The sequence below is a fragment of the Folsomia candida genome, unplaced genomic scaffold (genome assembly GCF_002217175.1).
Source record: "Folsomia candida strain VU population unplaced genomic scaffold, ASM221717v1 Fcan01_Sc028, whole genome shotgun sequence".
NCBI classification, from domain to species: domain Eukaryota; kingdom Metazoa; phylum Arthropoda; class Collembola; order Entomobryomorpha; family Isotomidae; genus Folsomia; species Folsomia candida.
This window is the reverse complement of record NW_019091220.1, coordinates 570,423-586,271: the sequence shown is the minus strand read 5'-3', so window position 1 is coordinate 586,271 and position 15,849 is coordinate 570,423. Positions and strand designations below refer to the sequence as shown.

At 37.8% G+C, this 15,849-nt stretch overlaps 5 protein-coding genes across 8 annotated transcripts; 2 read left to right on the top strand and 3 right to left on the bottom strand.

Annotated features, from left to right (window-relative positions):
- Positions 1–1,035: 1,035 nt before the first annotated feature.
- On the top strand, positions 1,036–2,716 carry LOC118438919. Its single transcript, XM_035859804.1, has 4 exons — positions 1,036–1,516; positions 1,618–1,809; positions 1,881–2,274; positions 2,500–2,716. Exons 1-4 carry the CDS (start codon positions 1,339–1,341, stop codon positions 2,687–2,689), a joined length of 954 nt encoding a protein of 317 aa, XP_035715697.1. The 5' UTR covers positions 1,036–1,338; the 3' UTR covers positions 2,690–2,716.
- On the bottom strand, positions 2,649–6,346 carry LOC110859743. The gene is made up of 5 exons (XM_022108722.2): positions 4,805–6,346; positions 3,845–3,980; positions 3,204–3,584; positions 3,028–3,133; positions 2,649–2,940 (listed from the first exon to the last, which is right to left on the bottom strand). The coding sequence occupies exons 1-5, from the start codon at positions 6,315–6,317 to the stop codon at positions 2,857–2,859; spliced, it is 2,220 nt and encodes a 739-aa protein (XP_021964414.1). The 5' UTR covers positions 6,318–6,346; the 3' UTR covers positions 2,649–2,856.
- Positions 6,106–10,073, bottom strand: LOC110859744 (spermine oxidase). 4 transcript variants are annotated; one of them, XM_022108723.2, is made up of 11 exons: positions 9,973–10,073; positions 8,585–8,642; positions 8,397–8,498; positions 8,174–8,289; positions 7,854–8,096; positions 7,732–7,777; positions 7,639–7,657; positions 7,253–7,562; positions 7,016–7,177; positions 6,619–6,939; positions 6,106–6,541 (listed from the first exon to the last, which is right to left on the bottom strand). In XM_022108723.2, the coding sequence occupies exons 2-11, from the start codon at positions 8,637–8,639 to the stop codon at positions 6,368–6,370; spliced, it is 1,548 nt and encodes a 515-aa protein (XP_021964415.1). In that variant the 5' UTR covers positions 8,640–8,642; positions 9,973–10,073; the 3' UTR covers positions 6,106–6,367. The 4 variants fall into 4 exon arrangements, with proteins under 4 accessions (XP_021964415.1, XP_035715695.1, XP_035715696.1 ...); XM_035859802.1 differs by lacking the exon at positions 9,973–10,073 and adding an exon at positions 9,346–9,467; XM_035859803.1 differs by lacking the exon at positions 9,973–10,073 and adding an exon at positions 8,914–9,418.
- LOC110859741 (malonyl-CoA decarboxylase, mitochondrial) lies at positions 9,788–13,423 on the top strand. The gene is made up of 10 exons (XM_022108721.2): positions 9,788–10,778; positions 11,104–11,244; positions 11,315–11,449; positions 11,518–11,664; positions 11,739–12,038; positions 12,117–12,157; positions 12,245–12,348; positions 12,445–12,675; positions 12,785–12,890; positions 12,975–13,423. Exons 1-10 carry the CDS (start codon positions 9,822–9,824, stop codon positions 13,096–13,098), a joined length of 2,286 nt encoding a protein of 761 aa, XP_021964413.1. The 5' UTR covers positions 9,788–9,821; the 3' UTR covers positions 13,099–13,423.
- Positions 13,295–14,704, bottom strand: LOC110859745. The gene is made up of 5 exons (XM_022108724.2): positions 14,251–14,704; positions 14,011–14,169; positions 13,818–13,939; positions 13,610–13,695; positions 13,295–13,470 (listed from the first exon to the last, which is right to left on the bottom strand). The coding sequence occupies exons 1-5, from the start codon at positions 14,494–14,496 to the stop codon at positions 13,337–13,339; spliced, it is 747 nt and encodes a 248-aa protein (XP_021964416.1). The 5' UTR covers positions 14,497–14,704; the 3' UTR covers positions 13,295–13,336.
- Positions 14,705–15,849: the final 1,145 nt, after the last annotated feature.

The following is a 15,849-nucleotide window of genomic DNA, read 5'->3' as shown; positions in this document are numbered from 1 at the left end:
AGCAATGAATGAAAATTGGGGTGTGGTTGGTTGGTTAGTACCGCTGAGAGTGGAGAATAAAAAATCAAGAAATGTGCGAAAATGGTGAAGAAATCTATTCACAGAAATACATCAAATTGTCATCATTTGGAGAAAATGTTACATAAAACAAATGCCATCACATATATCAAACCAAGTATCAATCACAAGCTGTTGCAGTGGCGATAGGCACATATTTATGGGTGCAGTTGGTTGGTTTGTTGGTGAAGCAGAATTGACAAAGAACACGGAATTCTTTTTAGTCTAAAAGGGGAGAAAGTTAGTTGAGAAAAACCACTCGAAATAATGAAATTGTATGCATTTCCCTGTACGAAATGAATGGATGTGTGGGAAAAGGAAATAAAGGAACAATACTACGCACGGGATGAAAAATTAGGAACATTATTATTTTTTTCAAAAGATAATTTGCATATGAGATCATGCACAGCCTTATGTCCTTAAAAACAAAGGCATTTTGATAAAATACCTTATTACCATTTCTCCGCTGGTTATTGTTTGCTGTCCACATTTACCTTAGCAAAACAATGGGTCGTCGTCTTGATGTCGTCCATGCACCAGGTTTCAGGGGGAAAAATAAATTGCATTTTATGCCCCGAGCCAAATTTCCATTTGCATAATGATATAGCTAATAGGTCTTATTTAGTGGGTTTAATATGAAAAGGTAACGGGCTCGCTCGCATCCAGAAAAACAATAACCGTCCCTCAAGAATGTGGAACAACTTAATAAAAATGCGTATGAATACAAAAAGGGTAATTTCATAGTGAGATTAAGATTCTGTCTCAAATGTCTTAAATTTCTAAATAAAACTGGTCGTATAAAATTTCGATATTTCTTTTCCCACCATTCAGTTTCACCTGGATTACAAAAGTTTTGTCATTTTTGTGAGTCTAAAAGGTATGCATACACAATGCCAAGGATAGGATGAGAGAAGAGGCAAAAAAGTGTATTTTACTCTGCTTCGTTAGTTGGTTAGTTTACGGTACGTACATGTAAATATCTTGAGGATGGAGTAGAAGAACCCCGTTATGACAAAGTTATTTAAAAGTCCTCACAAATGACAAAATAATTTGATGCAAGTTGAGATAAATTTCCATTTCCACATAACTAAAAGTGGTATCTTTCGCTTTAAAGTTTGTACAATATTATAGTTTGTTGAGGTAGTTAAATATAAGAGCAAACAAGACCTTATTATATGCACTGGCTCTGAATGTTATGCAGTAGCGTCACTTTCAGTCTCATCCGCAGTCAGTACGAGTAGAGAATTGCGACTGATTGTGTTTCAACTTTTCACTCTGAAGATGAAAGTAAAATTGTTGTTTTGTTTCCTGGAACTAATTTTGCCAGTGGCAATCGGACAAGATAATGAGCCAGGTTTGCCATCAAATATGCCTGCTCCGCCAAAAGATCCCACGCCAGCAGGAGGACAGGGTCGCAGGCCTGGTGGACCGAATGGAGTCGCAAATGCAGCATTGCCAGGTATACATTCAAATTAATTATTCTAATCCAAAATTGACAAGTGTGTGCATCGCATCCACTAACTAAATATTTACTCAGTTTCATGGTCATATTAAATGCAGGATCAGTTTTGCCCAATCCGCCCCCACAAAATGCACCTGTCGAACCACCGCCACCAGCTGCAACACTCCCACCTCCAGTGCCCTTTGGTCTGAACCACATTATTTTGATCCTGGTACCCCAGTTTAAGACCAAGATTCCTCATCTTCCCAAGTGGATGGGAGCAAACACCAAAGTTTCACTTCCAATCACGAGTAATTCAAATTCCCAAAAGTCTTTACAGCAGCCTCTTCTGTATACTAAAGTGTGTTATTGTTTTCCGCAGTATTCTTTGACAAACTGAAAGTAGCTCAACCACCTCCACCGGGACCTTATACCCCCTACTCACCATTTTATGGGCCTTACTACCCTGGCGGACATTTTGTCAAGAGGCGAAGTGTTGAGAAACTGTTGGAGCAGAACAACGGGGCCTATCCTACAGAATCAAACAATGACTCTGACTACAAGGATAATGTCCGCCGCAGTAGTTCTTCACTGCACGAAGCCACCTTCAGAGCAGAAAGAGTCACTCTTATTCCAAAACTGGAAAACTTGTTGGGTTCATTTGGTCTTGGGGGCAAATCATGCCTTCTTCGAACCATTTGCGAATCTCATGAATTTCCCCATGAACTGCATCACGGCTACGGTCTTTTGGGAGAAGTATTGACATTGTTCTTCAGGTAATGCGATTACATATTATTAGAACGGACAAAGTTTTAAACTTCTTTCTCTCATCTCTTCTTCTCTCCGCTGCTGCTGCTTGCCTTAATGATTTGCACAAACAAAGTACGAAAGAAAAGTTGGCAAACTTGAGGCATTTCTCTCTGTCTCGCTCTCTCTGCGGAGTGAATGAATGGGTATGGTTTATAATTAACTCTTGATGATTTTCAACCGACGTAACACAGCATCAGCCGATCCGCCTTTGCCAACAGTCATCTCAGAGAATATCTAGAGGCCGAAGACGTCGGAAAGTCTGGAAATTGTAGGAGATATTTCAAAGAATGTGGACAATCTCTATTTTTCTGGGAAAAGATTCATGGAAATGAAACGGATCTTGAGGAGGAAGAACTATTTTTATTGAATCAACTTTTTTAGACAGATTCATTAATTTGGATTTCGTAAGCAACAAATCGATAAGTAAACATTCCGTCACTAGCTACTACTTTATACACCTTGGTCTCCATAATTAAAGAAAATTTGTTTAATTATGTGTATGTAATTGGATAGACTATATAGTAATTCTTTTAAGTGAATCTAGGCACTCAATTTCTCTGGAGCGAATAACGTTCCTGGAGCAGTTTTTGTATTTCAGAAGCATCCAAATCTTGAATCTCATTTCGTGAAACCTGTAAATTTTAAATTGTATTTACAAAAGGATACAAATAAACAAATACATATATGCATGAATACAAAAAAGCTTAGGATTAGTGTACCTTGAAATACTTAAGGTGCATTTTATCCATCAATCTCATCTTAAAGCTGTGATAGCTTGGTGACAAACCTATGTCGTCCAACACTTCCACATAAATCTCCTTATTCCTATTTAGCATATTTAAATTAAAACTCAATTCTCAATCTTAATTTTAACTCGCACGCCATAAAACTGTACCTTTTGGACGGAAACACGATTTTAATCCCTGGAATAAAGAGATAAGGCACAGCATATCCCACGAAGACTTGAGCTTGCCGAGTTTGATAAGGAACATCAATTTCGCTTTTCAGCAGCAAGGCAGTTAATTTTGCAGAAGACGAACTGTTGATTCGCCCACTGGACGTCGTATTAAACGAATTACCATCTCCTCTGTCATGACCATTCTTCAACTTGTCAGCATTTGTAAAAGTAGAGGAATCTGAAAATATCTGGTTCAGAGCATCCATTACCATATTCAACAACTGGGTGTGAGGCTTAAAGTCATCTTTTATTCCGGGGACTTTCAACGGCTTGACTCTCCTGTGTGAACAACTCCAAGAATTTGATTCGTTCATCGTGCTGAAATTAATTAATGCAATTCAATGTGATTAAATATCAGCAATTTAATTATCTCTAGCTAATTGGACGACTCTAAGCTAATCATACAAACACTAAACTAGCCCATAAATAAGTACAGACTACTTGAATAACCTGACTGAGCAAAACTTTATCAGCTAATAATAAGTTACTTAAATTCTATACTCCATCCAGCAAAATCCGTTTTGTAAGATTAACGTCAGCAAATAATATCATTAGAGAAAAGCTAATGAACGACTTACAACGGCGTCCTCACAGCTTCAAACCATTGATGTTCATCTCTTGGGGAAAGCTGGTTCCAAACAGTAGAGCTCCCCTCTATCCTCAGACACGTTAGGAACAGGCCAAACCGTCCTTTATGTCGATTGGAGCAGTTTACTAAGGAGAGAAAGAAACACAAGAGAGGTAGAAGACGAGAACTGACTGGAGGGAGGGGGACCAAAAGTAAGTATTAGTAGCCCATAGTCATTCTTGGACAGAGACAAATCACTTCTAACACGGTAATACGTCTTTGATGAGAGTAGGAAATGCGTATTCAAGCGAGAGAGATGATAGTGTGACACCTCCTTGTCACATAAATAAAAGATAACACTATAATTAATTAAGATTTCCGCCGTGCAGTGTACTGTCACCTGCTGAAATCTTGGAGAAAATCGTCCCTCTTGGAAAAGGCCTTTCCTCAAAGGAAGGTTTTCATCAAAATGCGCCCAGTTAATTTGCAAATGATAACCACCACCAGACCAGCACCACAATCACCACTAGATACTTCCACACGCCAGACATTGCGGTCGTTGAAAGTTACGTAACTCCATGTATCAAGTATATCGTTGCAAAAAAGCAAGCAATAAATCATGTGCGAAGAAGAAGCTTTCAATTTTATAAGGAGATAAAGATGGGTGAATATTGACAGAGTGGTTGGTGGAAAAGAAAAGAGAAAACAAGAGAAAGCGTGTACACTTCCCAGCACCAGAAGCGGAAGAGAAAGCTTGGACATAAATCATTCGGTATTTTTGAACAGCTAAATACGTCGTTCCATTGTAAAAGTTGATGGGCAAAATAAGTTAAAAGTTTTTGCAGAATTGTACCAAATGAAAAAGAGGTGTCAGATACAACTGTGACAATGAAGACAGTGCCAAATATATAATCCACAAATAAGGAAACGAATATGTATGTACGTATAGAGATGAGAATGCTTTTCATACCTTTTACAGCCGACCGGAAATCTGCACTGTGTAGAATTTTCACGACTAGAGAATCCGGGTATTGATTCATAATGGCTAAAGCGAGAAGAGCATCAACAGCATGCGGAACATCTGAAGATTTTTTGGTAAATTGTCCCATGTTCCATCGTCGACTCAAGTCTTTGAGATAAATCTCGGAACGCATCTGATAGCCAAGAGACGAACTGATCCACCACCACTTTGCGACGTCTTTTAATCGGCTTTTCCCCACTGCTATCGTGGTTTTTGTACATGTTGTTGTTGACTCGGCGTCCTTTTTCACACTACGACTACTACTCGAACCACCAAAACCACTATCACTCTTCTTCACATTATTATGTGGCATTTCTTGTTGCAGAATGTTAACCACCAAATTGTCCATCCTTTTCAGAACTTTATCCATACTGAGATCTGGCCTCGTTGTGGAGGCTTTTGGGTGCATGTTTTGGCAACCAGGGAAAGAAAAAGCTGCTGCAACGTTGATTATAAATCGAATGTCGCTCACTTTCTCTTCAAACAATGGATGGAGGATTAATTCACTGAGAAGGCTCAAAAGTTTGGCGTCGATGAAATTCACTTGACGCAGAGGTTTCAACAAAGAGATGATTACGAAGGGATTGAAATGTTCTAGAGCTGGATCTTCTTGTAGCGTGAGTGTGAGGAAATTACATAACGTGTTCGCTATGGATAATAATGATTTCTCCGACTCAATTCGCATTCCTCCTTTGAAAAAGCTCTCACAAACAATAGCCATGTCGAATGGAGTCCAGACTTGGTATGTAGCTGCATTGTTCGTATCACAGAAAGTGGCAATTTGATTCAGAATTTCGTGACTGTCAAAGCTCTTTTTCCCTATTCCGGCTAGGAATATAAGATGAACTAATTTATCACGAAATCCATCCCCCCGGTCGTCGTCGTCTTTTTGACCTTGACTGTTTGATAAAACTTCTCGACATCGGCTTTGCAATAGTTTCCCAAAGCAGGTGAGATGTTGCATCTGAGTGAACTGTGGGTGAAAGTAATTAAGCCATCCGTGAATGAATTCAAATGAAGAGACGAATGATGGGGATAAATGTGTATCAAATATTTCACTGCAATAAGTGTCACACAAGTTTATGGTTTCAGTTTGGTTCGACATGACGCAGGAGCGGTTTTTCATTGTTGCAATATAACTTGGTAGGTTTGATATCACAATTTCTTTAGAGGCTTCATTTTGCAGGCTTGAATTTAATGATTTGTTTACCAAGTAATTATCAATGTTTTCAAATTCGAATTCATTCTGGTTTTTATAATCTACTAAATTGCTAACGGCAGTCTTCCAATATATCTTTTCATAGAGGTAAAAGTATACCATTTCTTGATATGTGCGATAAGAGGGGTCTTCATCCACAGGGGTTTTATACATTACAGGATGTTTTGTGACATATTGTCTAACGTAACTAGAATAATGGGGGGACTTAAAACGAAGAGATAGTAATACGCGTGTCAACCTCATACTTAATTACGTTTACTATTTAAATACTATGAAATGATTTTGTATATTTACTAGTCATCATTGTCAAACATTGAGTCAGTGTAGGGGAACATTTGTGACAATTCAGCAGTTGATCCTGTGGCGAAATTTATTAATCGCTGGGCTTCTCGTAGACCTGAATCATGTGCACCATGAACAGTAGAGTGAAAATGAGCATGAGACGCTTCTCCAGCAAAACACAAGACCTAGAGAATAAAAACTGGATTAAAAAATGGTATATAATTTAATTATTCAAATATATAAATAGTAATGTATGTAGTACAGGTGAATTATTGCAAGTGACTGGTTCCGCAAGGTCAGTTGCCCAAACGTTGTACAGCTCACTATTAACGCCACGAAAACTATAGGATCCTCGGGTGAAGGGGTTGGAAAACCAGGTAGAACGGAGAAAGTTTTGCGGTTCAGGAATGTCATACACTAGCCCAACAAATTGCCGCAAGACTTTCATGAATGTGCGTTTTACTGTGTCCTCGTCAAGTTTTTCTACGAGACGTGCTGTGGGCCCAGTAATCCAAGAATTTAAAGAAGTGGGATGAGAAGCTGATATATAAAATCCTAAAATTCCTCTTGTCCACAATGGAAGCTGAAAAAACAAGAAACGAGCAACAATAAGACGACTCCATCTTCACTAGTTCATGTGATGAGTTAATACTAAATACCCCATCGATTTCGACCAACAATCCATCCTCCGTTACGTTTGAAGAATAATGAATCAGGGGGACTTGAGGATCCCACAGCAAATTGAAGCCGATAACATCATCGGGCCACCATTTATTGGGGAAGTCAAAGTGTAATTTATTCACCGAGCCGATTTCCAAGAACTGTTGATTAACCATCACATATGCATAAGTACTTGTATAAATATTCCGAAAGCCTTTATAACTTTTTATATTAACCTTGATGGCCTTAATTTTCTGGGTAGGCAACGGGGGCACAAATAAAGTTTCAAACTTTTCCTTTAAGACGCCCAAACTCACGGTGCAGATTGTATGATCGCACAAATATTCCGCACCATCCTTGCATACAATTGTAACGTTCTTGTTAGAATTGTAGTTAATTTGCACAACTTCTTTCTCCAAGTTAATCCAATCGGGAATTTCTGGCATGAATTTTGGAGCCAATATCGGTTTACCGTACAAGATTACATTCAAGAAAGACGCATAACATGCAGGAGGTTTCCACGCATTAAGAGGATTTCCTTCAAGCCTGAAAAATTATCAAAACTTTAATTCAAGTTGTAACAATATATTTAAATCGCATAAAAATGTATAATTCATATTACTCCCAGTATTCCTGTTGACCTAAAATACAATGAAATTATGTGTTAAATAATTATTATCTTTATTTACTTCCATGCAATGTAAGTAACTGTTACCTCGACAAGATGAACTATACCAGTTGTCGGAACCATCAATTGTAGTCTACAAAATGCAGTTGTCAAACTTTCTTCATTTTACCTAAAATATCACGGTCACTAAAAATATTATGAGTGCATACCTGAAATCGATGCTGCCAGTCTAGCACTTGTGTCGCAACAAGTTTGTCGTCTTTTGCAAAGTCTTGAGTAATTTCTTGTTCCCAAAATGCTTTGTCCATCCAGTTTCCTAGTGGTTCATCTGGCTGAGAGTTATGACTTTCAGGACCGTCAGAAACCTTTACTAAAATATTCCGTAATATGTCATGTTTTTCTTTGGGTAAAACTTTTCCTTGTTGGTTTACAAAGACGGAGTGACATTCAAACTGCAATAAAACAAATTCATTAAATAAAGTAACATAATTTTACAAATAAGATTTCTTAAAAGCAAAGCTGTAAAAACCTTTAAGAAATTAAGTCCAGAGTAGTCAAGCAAGTCTAAAGCTTTGGCTTTGTGAAACACGGAATTATTCACGTCCCCATGAACCCACTGAGCTCCATTCTCTACGAAATGCTCTCCTAATCCAAACAACAAATTGAAGCCAATTAATATGATAGATAAATGAGGTAAGATTGTGTGCAAGTCCCAAAAATTGGGGTGAAAGCAAAATTGGCTTAGAAATTACCTAATGGTAATGTGTGCACACGACCCCCAATTCGATCGGAAGCTTCCAACAAAGTAACATCAAACCTGCCATCCTTCACCAAAGCCGCAGCAGCAGTCAGCCCTAATTTCCGGTATAATAATGTCTGAATTTGTATCGTTCGAATTTATATAAATTCGAATGTTATATAACATTAATTTACAACAAACCTGCAACTCCACCCCCTATAACCACAACTTTCTTCTTTAGTGCTATGCTCGCCATTTCCTAAATTACGAGAAAATTTAAATGTGCTATATTTACAGTTAATTTATAACTGAATGATATTCGTAAAAGCTGTTCATTCAATATTTATAACAAGGGCCATTAGAATTAGCGTAAGCAGATAGGTAGTTTCATATTAAATTACATTAAGATTGAGTGGATTCTGGCGAACATATCGTTGAAGTTGTTTAACATTCATAAAACATGTCACCAAACCATATCTGACATATCTACGTAACCCTTTCAGTTTTGTCTGAAATGTAATCATTTTCACCTCTGATCTTTTATGAATCCAAGTTACATGAGAATCTCGCGTACGTTTTTTCACCGACCCTGTTCATCAATATTGATGAATTACATTATATTTTTTGACGCTGGGCGAAATAAATGTGAAACTTAAGTAGAAAATTCAGGATAAAAATATCATCATCAGCATCATTCAACGCAATTGGACATTTTGCTATGTACATAAATATGTGGTATGCAAATTAATGACAAACGAATTCCACTTTCACCATGTCTCAAACGCTTCTTTCTTGGCACATCGTTTCTTTTTTTATCCCAACTCATTCAAAAAGTATTTTTTAGCATTCCATTTCCATCCATGCGATCCAACAAACTGACTTTGTTCCTAGCGAACCCGAATGCCAAAGTCCAACATAAAACCAGCCAAATGATGTCACACAAGTCACACACAAGTACACACCTCCTCTTAAAACCCGGTCTCGTGAAACCCCAACATGCCAAAACACAGCGCAGTTTCACGGCTTCATTTACACATCCTGTGTCCCGACTTTAAGAAATCTATGGACTCAAAGTCCAAAGTTTAGTCTATTTGCTCGTGCTTTTGTGTAATATTGCGAATCTTTGTAAACACATTTTGGCAGTTATTCCTGTAACTCCTCCGTGTTTTTGAACCAACAGTACAGACAGTGGAACACAGACTTATGCATTGATTAAGTCAAGGCTTATGACCCAGATATACGCCATCGTGCCAAAACATACTTGTCGTGTACATAATAATAATTCTGTTACGTAAAACACGCAGAATATCCTCGTCTCGTCTCCTCCTCCTTATCCATCCAATCCAATCTGATCTCCAAAGTTAAACTACTACATAGGAATAATGGACCTTGAGCCCCGTTCCTTTCTATAAATGATAAAATAAGATCACATCCGACAATGTCACTCTTTGCCCAGAAAACAATCCTCTTCACTATTCAACGACACGCTTCTACCAGTCCTTCCTCATCTTCCGTTTGCAGCGGTCGCGGTAGAAAAAAGAGGAAACTATTTAACTACTACGGAGTTAATGAGAGAATTATTAACTTACCTGTTATTGGGACGTCTTCTTTTAGTCGGCACCAGAATCTCGTGTCGAGGAGGAATTTCCACTCAAAAGTTGCGCTCAGTGAGGGAGACGTGAGCCGAACAACTTTCTCGTTCTCGGAAAGGAAAGTGCGCTTTCACCAGAATTTGGTGGTGCCAATTAGTGGAGCCTGTTCACTAACTGAGAGTGAAGTTTATTATTTTAAACCATTTATGAGTTTATTTGCCCGACTCTTTGAACGATTGAAGGAAGGAAGGATGGCGTCCATGCTACTCCCAATAATTGGAAGTCCTCCAGATTCTTCGGGGGGGATGATGATGGCGTCATCACCCATGGACGACTTTAGTGCCCTGACGGGTCCGTCCGCTTTCTCGGCGTCGGACACGGATCGGGACAATAATGAGGAAGAGGATAGAAGAATCATGTTGCAAAATAGACGCTTCACTTTAAGGAGAAAGTTGTCAACTTCGTTTGACGATCCACAAACGTCCATGATTTTGGGAGTTGTGGCACAAAAAGTTCGAGAGGATGGGGAGAAGGGAAAGGGGGTGAATATAATTAAGGCAAAGGAGGGTGCGGACACGGTGGGGGGTGCGTGGTTGGAGGAACATTTTAGAAAATTTAGTACCGTGCGAATTAGTGAGTGCTCGGAGGGGGACGCGGATGACGATAAGTGGTCGGTGGGGAGCAGTGGGAGTAGCGGAAGTGGGGGCGGTGGTGGTGGAAAAAGGATTCGTGACGATATTTTCAAACTATTGGAGAAAGTTATTGAATTTAAAGGGAGGAATGTGAGCCATATTACGGTTGAGGTGAGCACATGTAATTAATTTTCATGGCTTATTTGTTGGCATGAAATGCTATGCTAAACTATCATCTAACATCATCTCAACTTGATTAGTTTATAGTCAGTCTGCATCTTCATATTACATTTATAACTAGTTGCCTACATATATATAACACGCTTAAATGTTTTAGTATAGTGCTGCGGTGAGATGAAAGAGGTTGCATGCATTTGACACTTGAACTCGCAAAGCTCTTTACATGCTAACCTTATTTATTAAGATATTGATATACGTCATAGCTTATTATATTATTGCGCAAATAATTTAACAGCTTAAACTTTATTGATTTCAGCAATGCGTCAAAGACTTGTGTACCGTTTACAATGACACGGAAGAGGCTGATAAACTCAAGTTTTTCAACATCTTGGGAGCTAGCTATGGAGTTGACCACTTGTCCATTGTCTCCTTAGCAAATAGCCTCAGCACCTGCCAGGTAGGTAGAAATTTATGACCAATTCTAGAAACTAAATGACGTTGCTAACTTGTTTTCGTCTTTATTGCAGGATGAACAGACGAAATTAAACTTAGAGGAAAAATTAAGAACAGCTCTAATTCCAAAGTATCAGTGGCTTTTCTCACAAGTTGGACGACTTGATAATGGGGTGAAATTCTTAGTTGACCTAAGGACCGATGTACTTGTAAGTCTTTGCATATATTTAACGCATGAAAATTGTATGGCATGTGGTAAATTGTAATCGTATTGCAGGAAGCAATTGAAAAATCAACGGAGAGTACAACGCTCCTTAAGCCATTGAATAACTGCCTGAAAGAGCTCATTGGGGTGTGGTTTGCTGTCGGGTTTCTAAAACTGGAGCGAGTAACATGGAGTTCTCCGTGCGAAATGCTGCAAAAAGTTAGCTAAACCTTCATAACTAATGGAACTATAAATTTTTGACAGGTGTTTCATATTGATCCAATTACTTCCAGATAAGCGAATATGAAGCTGTTCACCCAATGAGAAATTGGACGGATCTAAAGAAACGAGTCGGATCAAATAGGAGATGCTTTGTCTTTACGCATGGAAGTATGCCCTCTGAACCTGTCGTCGTCCTGCATACCGCTTTGACGAATAATATCCCGAGCAGCATCCACAAGATTGTAACCAAGAAAAGGCTAGCCTCGCTGGATACTGAGAATGACATGATGGTTGCAGAGGAAGTTGAGGATCATGACTTTATTAATACAGCAATTTTCTATTCAATCACCTCAACTCAAAAAGGCCTAACAGTAATTTGAATTTTATACTATATGCATATGGCTAATTTCTGCACCTGAACTAATCTTTGAATACTTATTTTCTTTTAGGGAATAGAATTGGGAAACTACTTGATCAAAAAAGTTGTTCGGTGAGTTCATAATTAATCAATCATACGACTTGCTTTAATTATATGTAATAGTAAAGCTGTAATTGAGACATTCTTCTGTATTCACAGAGAATTGCAAATTGAATTTCCTAAAATGCACCAGTTTTCAAGCCTTTCTCCAATTCCTGGATTTACAAAATGGTTGATCGGATCATTAAAAACGGCTCAAAGAAGTAATCACCCACTCCATATATTTATTGCCGTAGGCGATCTCGTGGTATTGATGAAGGAACTTCTTAATTACAACAAACTTTCTCTCACAAATATAGATCCGGATAATCAACAACTCCTTTCTTCCGGTGAAATACAACAGTTGTCTCCAGTATTCAAGTCCAAATATTCCAACAAAGACTTCTTTGATGCCTTTCTGGATTCTATGAAATTAAACGCGTGGTATTCCGACAACGAATTATCAACACTACTAGAAGCTCCACTGATGAGACTTTGTGCTCAATATTTGTACTTGGTCAAGCGTCGAGGATATGCTTTAGATCCTGTCGGTGAGTAAAATCAACCTCATCAACTTGTTAAATCCAACTATTCTATAACACATTCAGTGTAAATTGAATGTTTGATGGTAAAACTCAAAGACTATTAAATAATTTGCAGCCCATTTTCACTTGAAAAACGGAGCCGTACTTTGGAGAATAAATTTCAACGGCGACGTTTCGCCTAGAGGCTTAACAAACTCGTGCGGAATGATGGTGAATTACAGGTACGCAATCGCAGCTTTTGAACCTGATTCCTCTGTTTCATGATTATATAATTTCTCATAATTCTTATTGACAATTAATTATAGATACTTTTTGGATGACTGTGAGAACAATAGTCAAAATTACCTTGAAGAGCAGATTATTCAAATATCTGACCAAGTGAGAGCTCTCGTTAAACAAAACGAACTATTATTTAATAGCAATCTGTGAATTATGGTTCTATAATCGTATACTACTTCATTCTCTCCATGCTTTAAATACATACATGTATTTCATATTTTGTTCCGATAGTCAGGCGTTTGTGAAAATCTTGTACCTTTTTGATAATGACTTGAGATTTATATTGACATTATTAATATGTTATTATTGGTAAAAGCACTGAAAATACTTTCCTAGCCAATTCTAGTCAACATTTTAATCTATAGTTTATTTAAGACACAAAAATAGGTTACAGTACATTAATAACTTTAACCGCATCGAAATGCGCAAAAATGTCATTCGTTTTCAGAGGACAAATAAAGTACCTCTCCATACACTCGGTCAAATTTGCACTCTTTGCTTCCCAACCAATCTTAACAGCCTCTGTAAAGAAAGACATCATCATTACATTGTAAATTCAGGCTTTGGTGGCTTCCTCCTTTCGTCGTTGAACAATAAATGAAGTTTAAGTATTTTCAACGACGAAAGAAAGCCATCAAAGCCAGAGTTCTGCCTACTTCACCTTCAAAGACGGACAATATTGGTCTGTCTTCAATCACATCTTTGCTCAACTCTTCCTTCTTTTCATGCTCTCGCCTCCATCCCGACCTAAAAAAAATTGGAATGAAAATATGAAACTTAATATTTCCCCTTTTCCCAACTACTTTGAAAGTCTATCACAGGACGAAGGCTAGCCAACAAAACTTTTGTTTTCTGTTTGTTTAAATTACTTGCTCAATGCAGACAAAGTCAATTTGACTTCGCGTGGAATTTGATATCCTCTGAGAGAGTGGGCTTGAAGTTCGCACAGGGTTCGAAGCAAACAGTCCTGCATGTCCAGACGTCGTACGACCTTAAACAAATATTCATGGGAATTGCTTTCACGATTTGGTAATATTAGGAAAAAAAATTATTTTGTCATACAGTAAACATTGTTTCGGCTAGTCGTTGTTTCTCTTTAACGATTTTTGGATTGTCCAATTCCCTTCTTCTCCTTTTCTGATTTGTCAATTTGAAATAGTCCTTATTCGAAAGATCATTGAAATTTATGGGCAGTATCGTCAAGTAACGGAGTAAAAATAACTGATTCATGAGACACAAATTTTGCAGTGTTACAAATTTGCCAAGGGTCGTATTACACGATTTTAATGTGCCATTTATTACCTTTAATACTATAATGCCCAGCATAATGGATTCGAACGGTGTAAGGGCAAAATACCAGGAGGTGGAAGGTGCCACTGAAATATTGTCAATCATACCTTGGACGCTGGTGGGTGCGGACATGGAACTGGCCAAAATTGCCATCGCCCCCGTGGACAAACCTCCTCCGAAGGAAAACGGGGACGACTGCACGGGACACTGATAACTTAGACCTAGTGCTGGAATGAGCGTCATTCCTAAGGACGCCATTTTTCAGGAGATCTTATTAAGTTAAAATACTGCACGATTCGTAATTGCAGATATTCTGTCGCTCAATTTCAAGAAACTTATTTCACAAACTAAATGCACCACTTTTTCGAGAATGAAGACCTTAAAGTAAACCTTTTTCGCCAACTAAATCACTGGTGGAGACAGTTGAAATGAAATTAGGCTGGTAAAAAGTGGAACAGATAAATTATTTTGAACTGCAAATGTCAAGTCAAAGCAGTGTTCATTAATTATTCATTGCATTGCATCTCGTTCACAAGTACATATCTAGAGTCCAGTTAGACGTATTCATTTGCTCTCTCGTTGGTCGTCTGAGAACTCAAGCAGAAAATATAAAGATACGATGTGCAATTTGTTCTTTATTTATGGATGAGATGCTATTGGACTACTTACTGTATTGTAATTTACACCGCGTCTGCATTATCCGACTCGGACGAGCGAAGTAAAGAGTATGCAATCTGCAGGATGGAATCGGTAGCAGTGTTTAATACACTTGTAGAATGCATGTTCGTCGAAGTGTAATTTTATAATGTTGAATATATATTTGTTTTTCATTTCGTTTTGGTATGACATTTTGGTCAAAACTATTTTCAGAACGTGTCTTGCTCAGAAAGTGTCTTGGGTCGAGAGACAAAAAACAAACAAAACTTTTCTTATCTGTCTGTTCATTTCATTTTGATTGTGAATCTATGATTTGAAAACTTTGGCATTCCAATTCCATTTATAGGTGAGATTTGTTTGAAATGTTTATTGATTTTTGATGACCAGACCAGACGACCAGAAAAACGAGTGAGCAACGGATACATGCATAATTGTCAATAGACATAAATATCTAAAGCTTTACAAACTTTGTCGCAACTTATTTGTCTCGGAGAGGATACGTATTTTAAAAGTTCTTACTTTCAATCAAATGCTACTGTTCTGCTACCGATGGTATTGGTGAAAGGACTACGATTTGGAATTGTATGAAGGACAGGAATTATTTTCATTAACTTGTGTGAAAAATACGTACTCACTACTCAGCAAACAAAATCTCATTTTATTGAAAATCTCTACTAGTGAATCAGTTCGTAGTACATAAGTTCCGGGTCCAAACTGAACTAATGTTACTTTCAAGCACATTTTTTCCAATATCATTATTGTCGTCTGGAAGTGAATGGAACAAATTGAAGAAAATTGCATTTCCTAACTATTTTTTCATTTATTTTCAATATATGTGTAAAGTAATAAGATGTTAGAGGGAATATTCGTCCACGCCTTATAGAAATTATGTATAATGTACTATTCAAGTATTTGCAGAAAATAATGATAATCAAATCCGTGCTGGAATTAAAT